At 39.7% G+C, this 19,751-nt stretch overlaps 1 protein-coding gene and 1 long non-coding RNA gene across 10 annotated transcripts in view; one reads left to right on the top strand and one right to left on the bottom strand.

Annotated features, from left to right (window-relative positions):
- The window catches only part of LOC121899986, a 44,535-nt gene extending 38,468 nt beyond the window's left edge, over positions 1–6,067 (top strand). For 3 of the 4 annotated variants that reach the window (XR_006096847.1, XR_006096845.1, XR_006096844.1), the window contains exons 3-5: positions 1,369–1,450; positions 3,215–3,287; positions 3,524–3,929. This is a non-coding gene — a long non-coding RNA (uncharacterized LOC121899986). Of the gene's footprint in view, positions 1–1,368; positions 1,451–3,214; positions 3,288–3,523; positions 3,930–4,161 lie in introns of those variants that run through there. The other variant, XR_006096846.1, reaches the window with a different exon arrangement.
- kank3 (KN motif and ankyrin repeat domains 3) overlaps positions 1,493–19,751 on the bottom strand; it is a 36,199-nt gene continuing 17,940 nt past the window's right edge. For 5 of the 6 annotated variants that reach the window (XM_042415790.1, XM_042415792.1, XM_042415794.1 and 2 more), the window contains 11 exons: positions 15,023–15,097; positions 13,414–13,502; positions 11,020–12,816; positions 10,515–10,617; positions 10,066–10,290; positions 9,698–9,788; positions 9,022–9,241; positions 8,179–8,321; positions 6,076–6,276; positions 3,542–3,643; positions 1,493–2,609 (listed from right to left, as the gene is read on the bottom strand). In XM_042415790.1, coding sequence (XP_042271724.1) covers positions 2,550–2,609; positions 3,542–3,643; positions 6,076–6,276; positions 8,179–8,321; positions 9,022–9,241; positions 9,698–9,788; positions 10,066–10,290; positions 10,515–10,617; positions 11,020–12,816; positions 13,414–13,450 — 2,979 coding nt within the window. In that variant the 5' untranslated portion in view covers positions 13,451–13,502; positions 15,023–15,097 and the 3' untranslated portion in view covers positions 1,493–2,549. The remainder of the gene's footprint in view (positions 2,610–3,541; positions 3,644–6,075; positions 6,277–8,178; positions 8,322–9,021; positions 9,242–9,697; positions 9,789–10,065; positions 10,291–10,514; positions 10,618–11,019; positions 12,817–13,413; positions 13,503–15,022; positions 15,098–19,751) is intronic. The other variant, XM_042415793.1, reaches the window with a different exon arrangement.

The raw sequence follows: 19,751 nt of genomic DNA, 5'->3' as shown, positions 1-19,751 counted from the left end.
CTTCTTATAAAATCCAGTATTAATATAAAGCAGTCCTCATTGATTTGCCACATTATCTGCATCAGCCTAGATAGCTACTACTGTATGAACAGTATGACAACATCTCTGATAGTTGACACATTATATATCGTTATTATTATTATAAATGTCACAAAATATATCATTATTATCACCCATCTGTAGCCTAAACATAATCATAAAACACCTTAATCATGCTCTAGTTGCTATGAGCAGATAGTGTATGAAAACTCAAGTCAGTTCGTCCCAACAAAAACCACAAACTAGTATATTATTATCACGTCTTGGAGTCCAAGACGTGCAGTTTAGTATGCAGCTTTGATATTCGGTATCATTTGAAAATGATAGCATTAAATTTAGGGCTTCTTCCCAAAATCTAAGATTATACATCCTCTTTACCATCAGATTGAAGTGTAAATGCTGTCTAAAAACAAGCAGCAGTACAAAAACTTGAATTTAAAGCTATAATATGTAACTATTCTGCTTTAAAATGTCTAAAAACAACTAGACCTATGTTATATATTTTGTTTAGTCCCAAATGTTTCCATCAATTTTCAAACCCAGAGAAATCCTTAATTTTAATCAAGGTAACAGTCCGTTTCATTTGGTCACCTGTCAATGGTGTCTACCAAAGAGTATACGCATCGGCCTTGTGGTTGTCTGCCAGATACTGCCATGAATTGACTTTTCAGTTTTAAGCCACTTTTTGCAAACTTTTTAGGTCTTGGTCATTTTTAACTATATCTTTTAACCTAATGAAGGGTTTAGTCATTGGACGTCTGGATCTTAAGTTATCAGAGAAACACACCAAGCAAACTTTAGCAGCAGCTCCGCTAGCAGCCCCCCTGATTGTCCTGTGTCCACTGAACAGTGAACAGAAACACAGATTTTTTTTTTATGTGAAACTGCTTTATTCAGTGTTTTTAGGTTTTAATCACCGTGTCTGTTTGTTTTGCAGAGGAGACCTCTGTGGATAATTCGACTCCTGTTAAAAACATCCTGAACCATGAACACTGGAGTAATCCTAACCCAGCAAAGCTGGTTGTTTAACAATTAAGACAATAACTCCCATGATCCAACGCTACTTCACAACATCATCAAACTCTTTCTTTTGTCATTGTTTTGATTGAGAGACCCCTAGCGGCTGAAATTACATATTGTGCATTTAAAACTAGATCAGACATTGAAATCTGGTCAAGTGATGACTCAGTGCTACACACACATTACAATACCAGAAAAGTGTTTTAATGCCCCAGATATACCAGGGAGTTCACTTACTCCCTCGTGATTATACAATTACAATTATTTATTTTGTTGTGCACTAACTACTGTTCTTGTGGGTCTTTTCAGATACCTTGTCTTCAGAATTCAGGTGAACACCTCCATACTTCACAGCACATAAGCAGACAAAGCGTGTCTCTGCTCAGCCCAGGTAGGACTGTATGTCACAAACACCTCGTCCTGTTTGTCCTGCAATTTTACTATCTTAGTCTATTTCATACACCCAACATCTACAGCAAGTCTATCCATCCTAGAGGAGGGATCCCTCCTTTCTTGCTCTTTCTGAGGTTTCTTTCATTTTTTTCCCTGTTAAATGGTTTTTAGGGAGAGTTTTTTCTCATCTAAATCAAGGGTCCAAGGACAGAGAATGTTGTATTACTGTACAGAGTGTACAGTCCCATGAAGCAAATTTGTGATATTTGGCTATACAGATAAAATTAACTTTACGTAATTCATACAACTAATGTTGCTTACCTTTTAGCTAGCTGGTGAAACTGTGGTGAGTTTAGATTGCCTATCTATTTGGAAAACAGTTTGTAAGGTTAAAGAAAAACATCCATTTTGCAACATTTATGTAAATATGTTTATTTCAGACATGAATATATATATATATGTATATATTTATATGAACATACAATAAACAGACAGTTAGTGCAGACTACGGAGGCAAAGAGGTTCACAGATCAGTTAGCCAGGGCAGGACAGAAAGGGAAGACTAAAGGGCAACACACACACCGGCCACGCCGTGTCATTTGATGTCCATAGCACACACCTGACCCTCCATACAGGCAGAAGTTGTTAAAGTATAGTAGCTGGGTTCAGCCAATCCAAGGAGCAACTGATAAAATAGTTGCTTTACTGGAGTGTTGACACTGGGAATTAGGAAATGCATATCTTGACAAGCATGTACATAGAAAACAGTGGGTGCATGTTTTTTGATGTACTTCATATACCGCAGCTGTGTGTTGCCCTTAAGAATAAAATACATTAGTGGAGTGCAAATAATAAATGTAAGGTCTAATCTCCTGTCAAGTGCCGGAGACCTCATTTAAACATGCTAGGAGCTCATATTAGTCAAGTATATAATATAACCTTTCACAACTTTTATGGAAAAATAATATTCTCATATTAACAATACTTATAAATGCAGGACATATGGCAATATATAAATACATATATATTTAAGTAAATTCCAGTGGAGCTTTTCACAGCTCAGATCCAGTTATGTTTGCTGGTCTGTCCGCCTAATGTCACTCTGCAGGCCAAGGCTTGTGGGTGCTGGTGGGGCTCCTCGGGGCCTTCGGACTCCCCTGAAAGACAATGTGAACGACGGGGTTTATTATTCTGTAAATGAATATAAATTGTTGAGTTGTTTGAAGGGTTTAACTAATAACTAGTGTGCAAGTAGCCTCTATACAGATACTAAATATAATATAGATACACTATTACTGTTGACTGTTAATAATCAGTATATTCATTAAAAAAACAGTCTTAATTGTATTCACATTGTAATTTTATATTGATTTAACATGATTAATTAAGAAAAAACATACAGTGGTAGTAATATTTTACTATTTAGATAATAAAGTTTTATGCTTCCCAAACACAAAACAATCCAAAGGAGCTTAGTAACACCTATAGGGGGCAGCAGTGCACCTCTGGTCAGTGTTGCCCACACCCAAACTACAGCCTGGAGCTCTGCTGTGGAGTTGACCCTACCCACTTTAAACACAAGAGTCATTTCTCACTGTACAGTTATGTTGAGTGTGACCTGCACTTAAATCTGCTGATTCCCCAGCAGTTTTAAAGCTGGTAGCGTTCACACTTTACAGCTTGTGACCCACAAAAATGAACCAGTGCCAACTAAAAAGTGAATTCCTGACTCCAAATGCTGATATTTATTCATCTTTTATAGGCTGTTAAACCTGAAAAAACTGCACTGGGGAGTTTGCATCAAAACTAAAAGGTAGCCACCCATTCGTTATAAGGTAGGTCATTTTATACTGGGAGAGTGTTTGTTTGACTGGTTTTGCAGTACGTCTCTCTTTTACATGTATCCTTTTATCTGATATAGCTTACAACAAAATTCTTATTATATTTTTTATGCAAAATTACAGTCACCTTAAAAGGTCAAAATGTGACTTCCTCATCCTCACTGACTCAGACTATGTAGATGTTCCCTATTTCCCTGAATCAAAGTCTTGTCTCTGTTTGGGCACATTAGATGGGAAGGTGGACTCACCAAAGCAGTCTGGGTCTTTGCATAGTTCATGTGGGCGTAGAGCAGCACAGCTGTGTCGTTGTGAGACGCCTCCAGTGCAATGGACAAAGCATTGCTGCCATCCTGTAGACAGAAGGGAGGAGGAAAGAGAAAGGGAGAAACCGAAGCAGAGATAAAAGAAGGGAAGAGGGAGAAAAGTGAGTTCATTGACCCTGAAAACACGAGAAAGACTTTCTAAGTAGAATAGAGAGCTTTACAGTTAGAGATGGACCATGTGATCATCATTACGCATGGTTGTTCCTTTTTCCAGCCACTTCAACACCCTCTGTATTATAAGACTATGGCTGTCTAGATGTTACATTGCTCCCATGATGGATGTCGGCCAGTAAATAAACATGACATTCATCCAGCCTTTATCCTCAGCTTTTCTTTGTTCTTGTAATTGTACTTTTCAAGCTATTAGTAATAGAGTAATAAAGGCTTTATATATTGTTGGATTGGATTTTTCCCCTGTGAAATGTCCCACTTGGTACACTTAGTACATATCTCGGTCACAAGTTAAAAAATAATAATTTTGGTACCCTTATCAAAACTGTCAGCCAATATATATAATTATCTTTTTTTTTTTTCTCCATGCCCAGATATCTATATTGGACTGACTGACCTGCACACAATTTGTCCGTTCCACTCTTTGCCCAGTGTAGCTGTAACTTCAGAGAAACCATAACGCTTCCAAACAAAAGGCCTAAATAACATTGGAGGCACTTCCAGTTACTCTTTGCATTCCCGATATGAGCTATACATCCAGAAGCTAACCTGACTAGCATGGTCTAGCTAAAAGACAACAACTGTGGAAACCTCACACATTAACCTCTATGTTCTACACATGCCAAGATGTAGACCTAATAGACAGTATTCAGCTAAATCAACAGAAATGTTTTCATTGATGGGGTATACTGAACTAGAAAGTCACATAGCAAACAGCTTGGGACAAATCATGAACCGTTAAACCCCTAGTTAATAAAATACATGCAATGAGAATCAGACTGAAAAAACTGGCACTGCACTCCTTTAAATATGTAACACCACTGTGCCTTACAGTCACGATTTGTCATGCTGAGAGCAGCATGTCAAATCATGACTGACCGCTCCCCCCACCCTGCAAGTCCACCTCTTGGTCCAGCTGTGCTGTGCTGCAGTGAAACACAATCCAAGAGCAGCCTGCACTGAATGGCCAACTCATTATGGCACAGATGTGAACAATCAAATATCTCTCTGCCTGGCGGTTCTTCAAGCATCCAGACCAATCCAGTGTAAAATCACTTTAAAACACAAGGCAAGTACAGATTAACAAAGAAGTAAGAAATGTCAGAAGCAGCAATGAGAAGAGTTTCTTCCCAGAGAGAGATTTCTGCTAGAAAAGTAAATAATCTGCGGACATAATGGTGGTAAAAATCTGAACAATTTGTGATACATTTCAATTGGTTGACAAAATGATAAATCTTGGGTATGATGGATTCTTCAGAGTTTAGAAATGATTCCTCATTGACTTACTTTTTCCACTTTTTTTGTTTTTAGGACAGGACATTTTTTGTAAACTAACAATTGCTTCTGACTTGTGCATGGGTCATGTGGTGAGATATGCAGAGGACTGCTGCCAGAGCCTGCAGGGCATTGTGTCTGAATTCTGCAATTCTGCAGTTGTGGCTTTTTAATTCATCTCCTGGGGGCTTGTGTGTAGTGCAGTGATTATGTTTCCTGTAAACAACACTGATTTGAGGGAAGGACAGAGAAAACTAATCTGACCGTGGCTCTTTAGCTTTCAGCCTGTCTTGCAAACTGAGAAAAAACGAAAGAACAGCAAAAGGTGGTGACAAGAAAAGGAAACTGCATAGACCCAAAAAAAAAAAAAAAAATTCCCATGAGGAGTCGTTTCCTGAGCACAGATTAAGCTGAATCCCAGACGTGAACGCACTCAGATGTTTTCAGCTGTCAGACATCCAGCAGTTGGCTCAGAGTAAGCAGGCATTCAGACTGAAAACAGCCCTTCACTAAAATAACACCGGGAGCTGCGTTGGTGGGCGTGTTGCTTCAGGTACTGATGAGACATGAATACGATGCAGGAAGTCTGGTTTGAGTTACAGATCCATGATTTCGTAGGTTTTATCAGACACCAAAACACTGCGGTTTATAATACTTAAAGAAAGAATTTTACAGCTCTGGAAAATTATCACGATGGTAATTGATTTATCTTTTGTTGCAATGATTGTGAGGTTAACAGAGTAGAAATACTCTGTTCATGTTACAGAATAATCCACCAGGAATCTGTGCTTGCATGTATGTGATTGGCCAATCCAGCACCTTGCCATATGACCCTGAGTTTTTGAGCTCCCTGCACTGGCAACCATGCACCTCTGGACTGGGCTCCTTCAAATGAATGCGGCAACTGTGTTTTTTGCACGCTGGGTTAATGTTGATCTGATTGGGGGGCTAAGTCACTGAGAGTTCCTTTCAATGAGTGCAGCAGTTAAATGCCTAAAATGTAAATGTCTTACATTATCAATGATGGAGATGTCGCAGCCAGGCTGTTCCAGGAGCAGCTTGACGATTTCAGCTCGGCCATGTTCGCTGGCACACATCAGCGCCGTAGATCCCTCATCGTCCTGCACGTTTACGTCGGCGCCACACTCCAGCAGTGCCCGCACCATCTCCTGCCTACCGTGACTAACAGCTAGCATCAACGCTGTCTGGCCGGCCTGCAAAGGTAAAGAAGTATAAAGGTAATATTTTCCAAAAAGAATGCAGTTTTTAAGAGCCTGTCAGATGGGTTAGCCTATCCATTAAGTACTAACAGTAAGATTACCACCTCCTAACAACATAAACTAATACCAATCCTCTTGTTCTACTATCTGAAACAATGGGAATGAGGAAAGTGCTGACTTTAACTATAGAAATGTATAGTGTGTACTTTTATCTATACAGAGAAAGTTTTCTATGTACTTCTTAGCACTGCACTACTTTATTTTCTTATTTATAGCTAAATGCATCCCAGCACAGTGCATCCAGACTTGTGCTGTACAGCTCCTCAGAAACTGTAGTTGCTTCAGAGCATTTCAGTTATTATGCAGCAGTCATTCATTCACTCAACCTACATTTTCCTTGTCAGTTAAGGGGTTCAAATTAGTGGCCTTACCACAGCAAGCCTGCCCCGCTGGCCTTTAAGGCTGCTGCTTCCCCTCAACAGTGCCCACTGTTTATTATAGCATGGAGAGCAACTAAGTGTAGGTATATAAAAAATAATGCATTGTTCAAGAAGTCAAACTTAGTCATAAAAGAGGTCTCTAGAGGTATAATCACAAATGGGTCCTTAAATTTTGAACTTTTTAAAAAATTGAGTCACTAATTAAAAATAAGTTACATAAGTATCTTTTTCAAATGTAATTTAGCACTCCCCAACCCAAAAGCTAAAATTAAAACAGAACAGAAAATAGTATGACTTAAAATTCCTGACTCTAAAATTTCATTGCGTGCCTTGTGTTTTGTTCCCCACAGCAACAATAACAAGCATCAGTAATTGGATTTATAGTCAGTGATGCTATAAATTCAGAGTCCTGTGACTTGGCAGTGTGAGAGTCTGTCAGGTGCTTTGTCCTAACACATACAGTACACAACCTGATTAAATCAACCAAAGAGCCACTCAAAAGTCAACAGATTCTCACAGATGACTTGTGTGTCACGTTAGGCTACACGTTTCCTTAATCAAATTTAACCTATAACACATTACTCCTCATGTGCTCTGGCTCTGAATGTAGTACTTCATTACAACACAGGAAATGCTCCTTACACTTCCTCCTTTAAATAAGCAGGGAACAAGGAGTGGTATTATTCCCTGAACACCTTTTTTTTTTCTCTACCTTCTTCAAAACAGCTGCAAGAATAAAGTAGATATTCATTCAAAACTATTTTTTGTTAATAAAAACTGACAAAGTCACATTTAACTTTTACTATCTATGACTGTAAAATTGTAAAAACTAAAATGTTTGCAACAGGCACACACATAACCACACTATAAACCAGGAAAAAGATTGAAAAGTTAAATTAGATTCAGCAATGGAATGCTGCAAAAACCCACTGTATCCAATGCTAGTAAAAGATCTTTAGTGACTCATTCACTTATGTTACAATTTTTCATATTTGTGGAATTGATTCTATGTCTGGTTTTATATAATATGTTTTGTACTTAATAGTTTAATGTGTCCAAATCAGACTAAACTCATTTAAGAGGGCCAGCTGAGCCATTGACTGACTCTTGTTGATGTATTGCTTGACCACAGAATCACATGAGCTCTTTGTGTTCTTTGTGGACACAAGTCATTCATATTTCTGCTTTTTTGTGAAACAAATATTTTCATTCACACTTTCGAAAACCAATCCAGCATGTACTCACTAATCTTGTGTTTTAAGTTCATGTGATTTTTTGACAGGCAGGGCTTGAATAACATAAATGACACGCATATGACAGGAACGACTGTGGTAAAGTGACTGTGGGAACATGGAAGGAGGAAGGTTTTTAAAAAGCTGGCTACGAGCTGCAATTTAGAAGCACGAGTGTTTAATACAAGAGCACTGTGAACTCTGATGGACAGATGGGGACTTGCCTGGCTGGCTTTGGCGTTGACATTGCCCTGACTGAAGAGCTTCTTAACCACAGCCATGTCATCCTCCTCCTTCACTGTAGAAAGAGCAGCCAGCATGATGGCCGTGTAGCCCGCCTTGTTCTGTTTATCCACACAGCACATGCCTGTAAGGAACAGATGTTTTTTTACTAAGTATATAAATGCACACATGTACAGTACATATTGCTGCTAGCATGCAATATGCCACCTGACAAGTAGAGAAATCAGGATTAGTTCAACATTAGTTATGTATGTAGAAATACATACATGAATCACCTGAGTTCTGTACCGGGATTAAAGATCGCAACTTCATTATGAGGACTGCGACTGGATCCACCTTTTCCTGGTCAAGAAATAGCTCCAATGTAGAAGCCAACAGCTCTTAAAACCACACTGTCTCCTTTTTCTATTTCTGCATATGTTTAACACACAAGATGCCAATAATTCGTCATTGGATACTTGTTGGAGTGAACATTTTTTTAGTTTTAAAAGTGCTGGGCTAGCTGTTTTCCCCTACTTTAAGTCCTTGTGCTAAGCGAAGCCAAATACTTCCTGGACGAGTCTCTGTCCTGAAACTGACATCGGTTATTTAATGAATGTTCCATTAATCACCATTTTTAATATTAATACGGAATCAAATGAAAGGTTTCTGCCAAACTCACTGAAAATAAACACTAAAATCACCAAACACAAGTGGACATATGCCAAGTAAACACAACACTAGCACAATAATGGGTTGGATTATTGACTATATTGTAGTTTTAGCCTGTAAGGTAACAGAGTGTATCCTTGTGGATCCTTATCACAGAACTTTCGGCCACTGACCTGTGTCCAGCAGCAGCCCCACCACACTGAAGTTGGAGTGTGAGACACTGTAGTGGAGAGCTGTGTTGCCGTTGCCATCGGTCATGTTGACTACATGCTCCAGCAGCGTTGCAGACACCTCCGAGAATGCCATCAGGTAGTCCGACACCCGCGATGGCTGAGCCATTTTGGCACTGGAGATGCGAAACCACTCAAGCTGGACGGTGTGAGTGCTGGAGAGCTAAAGGTAAAGTCATCCATCAGTATTCATTGTGAACAACTGAGCAGAACAGAATCTGAGACATGCTGACATAAGTTTCATGGATCTATTGTCAACTTGCTACTAGTATGAGCTAGCGTAGCAGATTATTATTAGGTAGTGTATATACTGTACAGGGCGTCATGGGTTTACAGTAACCCAACATTCCACTGGATGTTGAGGGAAGTCCTCCTTTTTACCATCTGCTGTTTAACTCAACAATGATACAGCGCCTTTCCTCAGTCTAGACTCCCCTGCTATTGTTACATGAAGCTCTTATTGTTTCTAATTAATGTTTGCTGTTGCTAAAAATATCCCTAACCGGTACAATGCAGTCCCAGAGCTTTCATAAGCTTGAAGTAATTACAGTATAACTAGACATTACATTTTGCATTATTCTGGTGATAAAATGGTTTGAAGAAGCATGCAGGGACGCACCACTTCCTTACTCTTCAGTGTTTTGATGTCATCGTTCAGGTGATTCTTCAGAATGAGGCAGGCTTCACGCATTTTTGAGCTTAGCTCAAACCTGTGACAGACACACAATTCGTATAAAGTTGGTCATTTTTGATTTCTGTGCCACACAAGACAGTACAATAGCTCACTTTGTTGAAATAAGTTTCCACTTCAATATTTAAGGGGGAAAAAAGCCACATTAAATCCCTTTTGACAATAAACTGTTAAAACATCAAAGGGCTGGGTGAATACTTTTTATAGACTGACATTCTTTCTGCTTTCCAGCATAGTTTTTTCTGTTTTTAAGATGGTAGTATGTATTTATCCTGACTATATTAGGAACAACATACTTCTCTTTCACACCATCAGATGAATAATTTTCTGCTCTCAGAGTTTCCTCATCTGTGTCAGTTTCGTCCAAGTTGACGTTTCTTTCCTCCTCAGATGTTTCTTCCTCCAGAGCAGCCTCATCCTCCTCTGTACTGTCCAAGCACTCGCCTTCTCCACTTTCTCCAGAAGAACTCCCATCTTCTTCCTCCTCTTCCTCATCCTCTTCACTTGATGTGGACTCATACCTGGAAGATTCAAATATTAGCTGGAACTTGGCTCAAGTTGTTCAGTTCACGTTTGTAAGCACTTGGCTGGCTTTCTTTTCAATTAGTGAGGAAAAAGAAGTTTACATTCTCATCAAGGCTCTGACCTTTTGGTCGCAGCGTTGATGCCAACCTCTAGACCATCTGCCGCCCCTCATTTTATTTTTACTGTAGTAAAAAATAAAATTAAGTTTCATGTTACTCACCCTCCATTTAGAATGCCCACAAACTGAAGGCTCTTCTTGCCAGCAGTGCGATTTTCCCCCAAGTTACTCCCATCCTTCCTCTTCATGATAGATTTCAGCATACCTGTTGCCATACAGGAAGCAGATGGATCAAACAATAGTTCAAACAAAGAACACATACCTCAAACATGATGCATTATGTAAACAGGTTTTCTCAGCCTTTATCATAAGAGGACTATACCATCAACTATAATTTAAGCAGCTCTACTATGAAAATACAACATATGTCCCAAATTGTTTTGAAAATGCAGATACAAATTCCTTAAAGTGCCTAAAAATTTGGAGATTACCATGCATTCCTCTGTGAAAATATTTAATTTGTGACTGCACATTTTTAAATTCATACCCACTGAATATAGTTTAACAAAACAATCTTATGTCAAGATCTACTGACTGTCCTTGAAAGAAAGCATTTGTTTCTGTCATGAAGGAAGCAGTTCATATCGGCAATTACTGTAGCACACACCTGTCTTGGTATTGCTGGTAGCAGTCGTGTCTCCTTGGTCTCCCTCTTTCTTCTCAGCCATACTGACCACTTCTTCTGGCGAGACTTTGTAGTCAGCGATGGTCAACTGTCTCTTCTTTGGCACTGTAACTTTCTGCTCCTCAGTCTTTTCCTCAAACAAATTCTCCCATTGGCACCCAGTGCTGACCACTGCAACAGGAACTGGTTCTGCTGGTGTCACTACAGCATCAGTCTGAGTGCCTTGTTCAGTCTGATTTGCTGTTAAGCCCTCACCTACACTTGCATCGCTCACCTCGGGACAGCACAAGACTGCAACATGCTTTAACTCAGAAGTCGATGTCTCTACCTGGGCATTTGTCATGACTGGTTTGGCGAGAACACCCTTTTCAAATGTGACTTTGGACATTTTCTCTTCAACCTGGGCTCTGAGAATTCCCAAGTCTTTGTCGGCCACACTCAGCCGGTCCTCTAGAGCCACAATTGACTCCTGCTGGAATTTAATGGTGTCCTGTAAGGTGTCCATCTCCCGCTGTGTCTCGGAGGTCAACCCAAGTAGTGATTCCATAACCCAAACCGCAGCCTCCTCTGTCTCCACTCTGGCTTGTATTCCCTCGTCATGAACCAGAGTGGCTTCTGTTCCTGTGCCTTTCTCGGAAACATTCACCGTGGTGCCCTCAGAAGCATCTTTCACACCGTGTCTGTGGTAGAAAACAACAGAGTCCATTGGCATATCGTCCCCAACTGCCACTGATTTCTTCTCAACAACTGAAACTTTCTCTGGAGTTTTTAATAAAACTTTAGGTGAACGTTCTGCAGCTTTCTCCTCCATCCCCTCGAATTTCTCAGTCAGCTTTTTCAGCTCCCCAGATTTTCCAAGGCCTTTGTGACCAGGTGAGGTTGGTGAACTTAATCGACTCTGGATACTGGTGTTGGTTTGAAGGGTCTCTGTGGTTTGGGTGGAGGACTCTGAAGACGGTTTCTGCTGCTGGGCCGCCTCCATGGCTACTTTCTTCTCCTGCAGTGCCAACAGGAGCATGTCTTTCTCTGCACGAAGTTTGGCCACCTCTTTCTCAAGTGCTGGAACGCCCTTTACCCGTTCTTCCATCTCCTTCAGCTGCTTCAAGGCTGTAGCCATCTGCTCTCTAACTGTCTGCAGCTGGCTGGGTGGGATTGGAGTCATTGTGGTGCCAGCAGCTGGAGTGCTGCGCCCAGAGGTCTGAGGACTAGGTTTAGTCCAGCTACTCTGCAGTGGCTGAGGTGATGGAGAGGTCAAGAGCTTCTTGGGAGGATCTCCAAGCTGGAATCGCCCACCATTCTGGTGCTGGTGGCTCTGCTCCTGCTGTAACCGCAGACTGGTTTCAAGAAGAGTCCGCTCAACTCTGGGGTTGCGCTGTGGTGGAGGGGGTGGCACTTTGGTTCCGGCAGACAGTGGAGGAACACTGAGGAGGGTCACAGGGGAAAGAGAGAGCCCTTCACAGGGTGCTGACCCAAGGCGGTTGCGTGGTGGCGGTGGAGGAGGAGCTCTGCCATCCTCACTAGCCGGGGATGCAAGAGACTCTGTGGAGGTCCAGCCACTGGTGCGCCCCCCCACACTAGGGCTCCTCTGGGAGATTTTGTGCCCCCGTCCAGAGCGGCGGGATGTCACTGGTGCACGGCGAAGGTTGTGCCCACTCTCTATCTCTTCTACATATTTGAGGAAGTCCAGATCAAGCTGGAAACCATACGGTGTTTGGACGGAGTAGGAGGCTGGCTGGTTAGCCTCTTCCTGACTAGAGTAGAGGAATGGAGAGCCCAGATCTGTAGGGGAAAAGACATGTTACTGGACAACATGGCTACATTGATGGTACTTAATTAGTCCTGCTGATACAGCTGAGACAGACATATTAAAATAGTACTGTTTTACAAAACAGTAGAGAAAATAGCACTTACTGTTGTAATATAAACCAAGAGATTATGTACTTTGAAATATACTTGTTGTAATATAAACCAACCACTTAACTTGGTTCATACAAAAACGTTTTTTTGCTTTAGTGTTAACACAATATATCCAATATAATCAAGACACTAGGTAGTTTCAATGTTTTCTGGTATATTGAAGCTATTCTAGGTGTTTGATGTGTTTACAGTACACGCAATATAAAGACACACAAAATGATGTCATATCTTTTGTTTCTTGCGGTTTTAAGCTTCCTTGACATCTGAATAAATCACTGTGGTAAACTCCACCAATCTCTTGCAGGTTAAAACAAGTTGATTTATTACAACAACTGGAAAGCTACAGTAGGTGTTGCAACACTAAAATCTCAGAGTAGCCAAAATAGAAAATACAAAATAAATTTGGTAAAAGAAAAAATGACTTAATCTTTTTAAGAACATCTTCATGCAGTTTCTTACCAGGCAGCTTTGGGTTAACTTGGACTGACTGAGTCATTTTTCAAGACTGGGACCTTTGAGCACACACACAGCTTCAAATCAACACCTGGCTGAAGAAAACATACAGTGACATGGATGCATTATGTTTAGACAACAACAAGCAAGGAAAATACTAAAAATACTGCCAGAAGTCAGTTATTTATATTGTCAACAAAAAATGTAGGTCACCTTCTGACTTGCTGGAAGTATCACAATGTGATTTGATTTTACATTATTAATCATTCTGTAACCACAAACATTACATGCTTCATATGTTGGCCATCAACACATTTTTGTCAACAGGAAACATCTTTAAACTTTAAACAACAGTACACCTTCTGAACAACCCAAATGGCTCCATGCTCTCACTTTAACAGCGCACATAGATGCATCTTTATAGGAGTTGCAGACTTTCTACAAAGTACAGGAAGGCCTGAAGAAGTTTGTGTTTTCATATGGCTTGTTAGCGCATGTGACAGCCTGTGACTGAATCTAAAGGAAGGTGAATTCCTCTTTTAGAGATAAAGAGGTTTTGTTAACTGAATCTGCTGTTTGCTTTTCTTCTTCAGAGGTGTTGAAGGACACTGAGCCTGACATCATCCCAACCTCTGAGCTTTTTGTGTGTGTGTGTGTGTGTGTGTGATTGCGTGTGCGTGCATATTCTACTGTCAAGCTTTTGACCTCCTTAGATCTCAATGACTGTAAGAGCTATTACGAGCCTCTAGGGTTGAAGATACATGTCTAAAGCGCAAGTACGTGTGAGTGTGTGTGTGTCGACATTTCTGGCACAAAGTGCGGATAGAAGTCAGGGAAAACACCTCAGAACAAGCCAACAACAAAGAGCTGAACAGTGTCCAAAAACCACAACACAGCTGCTCCATTAACAACAGCATCACACCATCAAATTCTACTGAAAAACTACAGAATCCATCTGCTGACCGCTACAACCTATCATATGCAGCGATTAAAACCAGAAAAGATTTGTGAACCTGAAAAGTTGTCCAGGAGGAAATGTGTACAGTGAACTGAATTAAGTATTATAAGAATTTAAAACTGCTCTATGCTTGAAATCAGGTATCATGCCTAACCTTGCATACAAACTGTTTCACTGGGAAATCAGTGTTCATTTATTCAGATACACATATGAGAAAAGCAGAAAACTAAAATTGGTTTGAGACACAGTAAAAGGGTCTTATAACAAGCTGGATAGTATTGTTTTGGGACTTGAGTTTGAGTTTTTTCTGTTATTCATTATCATTAAGATACAAACATGAACTAAAGTTGGGGGTTTTTAATTTTCTATTCAGCTATAGTAGCTATACTTGCTCATGTTAACAACCTGGTTTTCTTCTTCTGTTTGTTCCAAACAGACAGGAAATACAAGATACTTCCTGAGCTGCAGGAAAGCAGGAAGGGAAACTTTGCATGAACTAAACACTTACTGGATATCTGTTATACCATTTGAAGAGGTGTTAATCTAAATAACAATTTGATAGATTGCTACTTCAAAACAAAAATAATAAATGTTTAAAGAGTACACCCAAAGATTCTAACAAAGCAGTTTGTTTTAGCCTGTAGAGGAAAAGTTTACCTCTCTCAGCCGCTCAGTGAATGATTCATGCAGCTGGAGATTAGGCTGGTTCCCTCCTCCCTGCTCCACACAGCCCTGTGAAAGAGAGAAAGAGACCATCAGAGCAGTCCAAACATAACATCCAGAGCACACCACGATTACAGTGCAATGGCACATTGTTGGGTGTCAAATTGAATTAAATGTGTCGGGAAACATGACTGAACATGAAATGCAGATGCTTCGATACAGGGCTCACTTAATAGTTTAATGAGGATGAAAATTGCATGAATCATACAGTATGTTATGGCCTCTACAGTCATCAGATCTCAATCCAACACTAAATGAGGGAATATATTTTGGAAGAGAGGCGTTCGTCCCTCCAGTGGATTGCCAAAGACTTGGAGAATCCCTGAAAGGAGCATTCAAGCTGTCAAGGAGGCCTGAAATGGCCCAAAATCTTACTGAAAAACCTGATGGTAATTTCTTTTCTTTTTACACCCATCTGTTTACCATTTTAGTGAATCTGGAGCAGATTCAGTAGTTTGTACACCAATTTGGTACTTTAAGCTTCAATCTCTCCAGCTATGGCTCACCAGACGATGACTGGTTGCCTGGCAAGATCACAGTGACGACAAGACTGGAAAAGTTCCAGCACATAAAAAATACTTTTAATGTCTATGTTTCAGTTTTTGTATTGATTTAATAAATTAAATATAATATAATTAGTGAGCTTCAGAGGTGCCTTGGACAGAGCCAGGCTCTGATATCACCGTTACCTGTAACGTACAGAATGTGCATCCACCTGCACCAGTCACTATCTCAGGCGTGTGGGTTTACAAAGAAAATTATAGGGGCTGCTGTTTATGTGGGTCGTATAAAACCAGTGTGTTTTGAACGTAAGACTAGTTTTCCTATAAATCTCAGTTTCTGTTTATAATATGTACAGCACACACAGATACACACACGTCCTCCGTCTTTGAAATATGAACACACATACAGTCTCAGATACAGTAACTTGTGACCCACCACACACGCACAGAACACCTCATACATGCAGTCATTCATTTTGTTTGAAACATACACACACAGATGTGTTTTCCAGCCGCCTCGGGCACATTCCTACCACATGCTGTTGCAACACGCCAGTCGTCCTTCTAGCTGACTGACTACTGATAACCTATAAACACACACACACACACACACACACACACACACACATCATCTGTCAGCTCAGACTGCTGCAGACAGATCCTTTATTGTCAAAGTAAAGACCACAGACAAAACACTAATTATCACAAATTACATTATTGGCTACTATGGATAATGGATTAATTACAATTTACAGCCCTCAATGGAAAGAACAAAAGTCTCTAAGTGATAACAGCGTTTCTGCACAGTATCTTCTTATCAGCCATTGCTCTGTTTCTTCTCAGTCTTTGTCAGTTTCTTCTCTCAGGACAGACCGCAGTAAACATGATGCTCACTGCCTCGACCAGTCACACACACACACACACAAGTTATACAAACGCTAAAAGGTTTTTTAAAAGGAGTGACCTTACCTTGATGGCTTTACTTTGGTCTAAACAAGAGAGAAGTAGTCAACCGTACTTTGAGTTTTTATATTTGGTTTGTTTAGGAAAACAGGGACAAATTACAAGCTAACCAGAGCTTATAAACAAGTCACATGACTCACAGGTGGTTTGTTTATTGGGCACTTTTAGTAATCCAGCCTGGTTAAAGTTAAAATTAGTCTGACCTCAGTTTCTATAACTTTAGCTCCTTAACTGGGTTTTTTTTTTCTTTTGTTCTTCTACCACATTTGTCAGAGCTGGGTTGGATTCCACTGATGTTTTTTTGTAAAAATCCAGGTATAGTTTCAGTCCCAATGTGGTGAAGTCTGTGTTTGGTAAGGTCTGAGTACTGTTATAATACAGCAGTGCTATGGTTTGTATCAATGACAACAAAGTATGTGTGTCTCTGAACTTAAAACAACAAGCTTGTGTATTTCTGGTGCGATTTTACTGTGATATCATTATTACTGGCACACAAACACATAAAGCAGGGCGTCATTTCTTCTAAACGTCAACATTAATGACTGCTTTCAAGGCACTGTGTAATTCATTTTTTGATAGTGACACTAAATTTAACATTACAAGGAAAGCCAAGCGCATGTTTTTCTCCCACTTTGACCGATACTGCTCACTGAATAGAAACACAGACTTTTTCCTCAGACATTCTGCAGAGTTCAGGTGGCATCATTTAACCCTGGAAAAACTTGTTTTCACCACAAATGTGTCCATATACAAATATTATAGTCTGAAGGATGAATTGTTGGTTTTAGTAGTCCAAACTGACAGCACTGAAGCTATTATTTTATCATAAACTTTTCTTAGACTGTTCGAAGATACAATTAAATCCACATCAAATCCATAAAAAAAACACTGCAAACAAAAATATGGCTGCTGTTAGAGGCACCACAGTGTATATTGCTGAGAAGTAGAGCATTATTCATAACATTTAATTGGATTATGTGTTGCATAGTTGATTGTTAAAGCAACAAAATGAACAGCACACTCTTTATACTCTCTGCTTTACTCCTCTTTTCCTTCCCACATCTATTCTTATTTCTTTCTATTCTATTCTTCCTTTTCTTTCACTTGCTTTTACTTCAGTTCCTCTTGTTTACACTCCATATCTCCTTAAATTTCCCCTCTTCCTTCTTTTCTTCCCCCCTCCTTACCGCTCTTCATTTTTACCCTCCTCTCCTCACATGACTCTCATTTCTGCTCTCACCCTCTTCTTTCTCACCCCCCACCTCTCCACACACACACACACACTTCCCTCAGCGCCTCTCAAGTGTTGCTGTTTTTTCTCTCTGATTTGATGACAGACAGCAAATTACAGACTGCAGGGAGAAGCTGCATTCCTTCCCTCTACACCCCGAGCACTGACCAGCTGAGTGCCGAGCTGTCGAGTCACACACACACACACAAATATTCATGTACATACACACACTTGGGTGCCAACACCACAAATGAAAATTCAAACACGCACATGCCAGGAACAAAATTATAAAAATATCCAACACAACAGATAAGCATCAAAACAGAAAACACACTTTATACTCACACAAATATTCAACAGTCTGATTTACTCACATGTATGAATCCACACACACATACACACACACATACACACAGTCATATGATCCCACACAATCAGACAAAGACAATGTTCACAGCTACAAGTTTCAGTGAACTCATTGTGAGCAAACCACTTTAATTTTGTAAATGCCTAACTGGGTTCTATTGTGCAAACTGCATTGTTCTTCAGACTGATGTCAGACATCTGTATTTCCATGGCAACTAATTGTGTTAACATGACATTCTTGATTCAGTTTCAATGCAACATGGCAATCATAACTGCAGCAGCTCACACCCAACACTGCACTCACATTTCAGGCACTTTGCAGTGAGTGAAACCACAGAATAATCTTCATGCTTTGCAGTGGCGGCAACCACCAATAAATATTCCTACATCACACATATGTGATAGAGGATCATCATTTTTTAAATTTGATCAGCTCGACGTGTATTTTATTGGATAAAAGATTGATCTGGTTTATTACAATTTGAGAGTTATAGGTCTGTAATTTCTTAATCCTTTCCTAGTAATTTCCAAGAAGTTGTTGGAAAGAACTATGTAATTTGGAACTAATTAATTGCATTTAATTTCTAGAGTAACCTCAAGAGTCTTTTAACATGCAAAAATGTGGAATTTGTCTACAGACGAGCATGTTGAGTAATGAGTGAATGTTTCCTTGGCTTAACAAAGCAATTTTCCTTTTAATTAGTAGCAAATAAAATTATTAGGAATTTAAATCTGTAAAATAAAGTGTAACCTTATTTCCAGAACTTTGGTTTTCGTTTCCATTGATTGAGATATACATACTCAACAAAGCAATAGCTGAGATCTGGGAACACGGTATCTTTGCTATCAAGAGGTCAGATAATGAGACAGGTTGTAAACAAGCCAACACCCACATTATCAAAAAACTACTTTATTTGAATGTTTAACACAAAGGGAAATGTTGCTAATAATCCCCATCTGCACAGGAAAACTACAGCCAATATGGCTGGTCAAAGTTAAACCAGAACGCCTGTAAACTGTAGCTTAATGGATTTTTACAACAACAGTATGGTTAATCCATGTTTTCCCTTTCAAATAACTTTGGGTAAACTGTGGGTTTATTAAAAACCTGTCTGATTGTCTGACTTCTTGTGTTTCTTGCTGTCTTGGACTTCTTTTTTGCAATGTCATCTGCATTTCCGGCAATTAACTTGTAAAACTTTTTGTCCACACAGGGTCGCCGTGTTGTTGTTTGCATTTACTGTTGTGTGACTCTGATGTTTGAGTTTAAAGTAATGAATGAAAAACAGACATACAGAGACTAAAAACTGAAAAGAGCATTGACTGTTTTATGGTTATTTATTTCTGTTTTACAACATACAGTAACTGCCATGAAACTATCAGCAAATAAACAGTCTCTAATCCCTCACCACCACTTTCATTCACCCCCTAGCTATCTCAACTGCCTCTCTGCTTGCTCTCTCTCTCTGCTTGTTTGCTTACTTTATCTCTCTTTTTTTTTTATATAACTAGTCCAACCCTTCTCCTTTACCCAGTATTTCCTTGCTTTGCCCCCTGAGCAGGGACTTTTTTTTTTTTTTTTTTTTTAAACATCTGGAAC

This window comes from Thunnus maccoyii, chromosome 7, assembly GCF_910596095.1.
Source record: "Thunnus maccoyii chromosome 7, fThuMac1.1, whole genome shotgun sequence".
NCBI classification, from domain to species: Eukaryota; Metazoa; Chordata; class Actinopteri; order Scombriformes; family Scombridae; genus Thunnus; species Thunnus maccoyii.
Note: the sequence above shows the minus strand (reverse complement) of the source record. Positions and strands in the feature narration are given on the sequence as shown.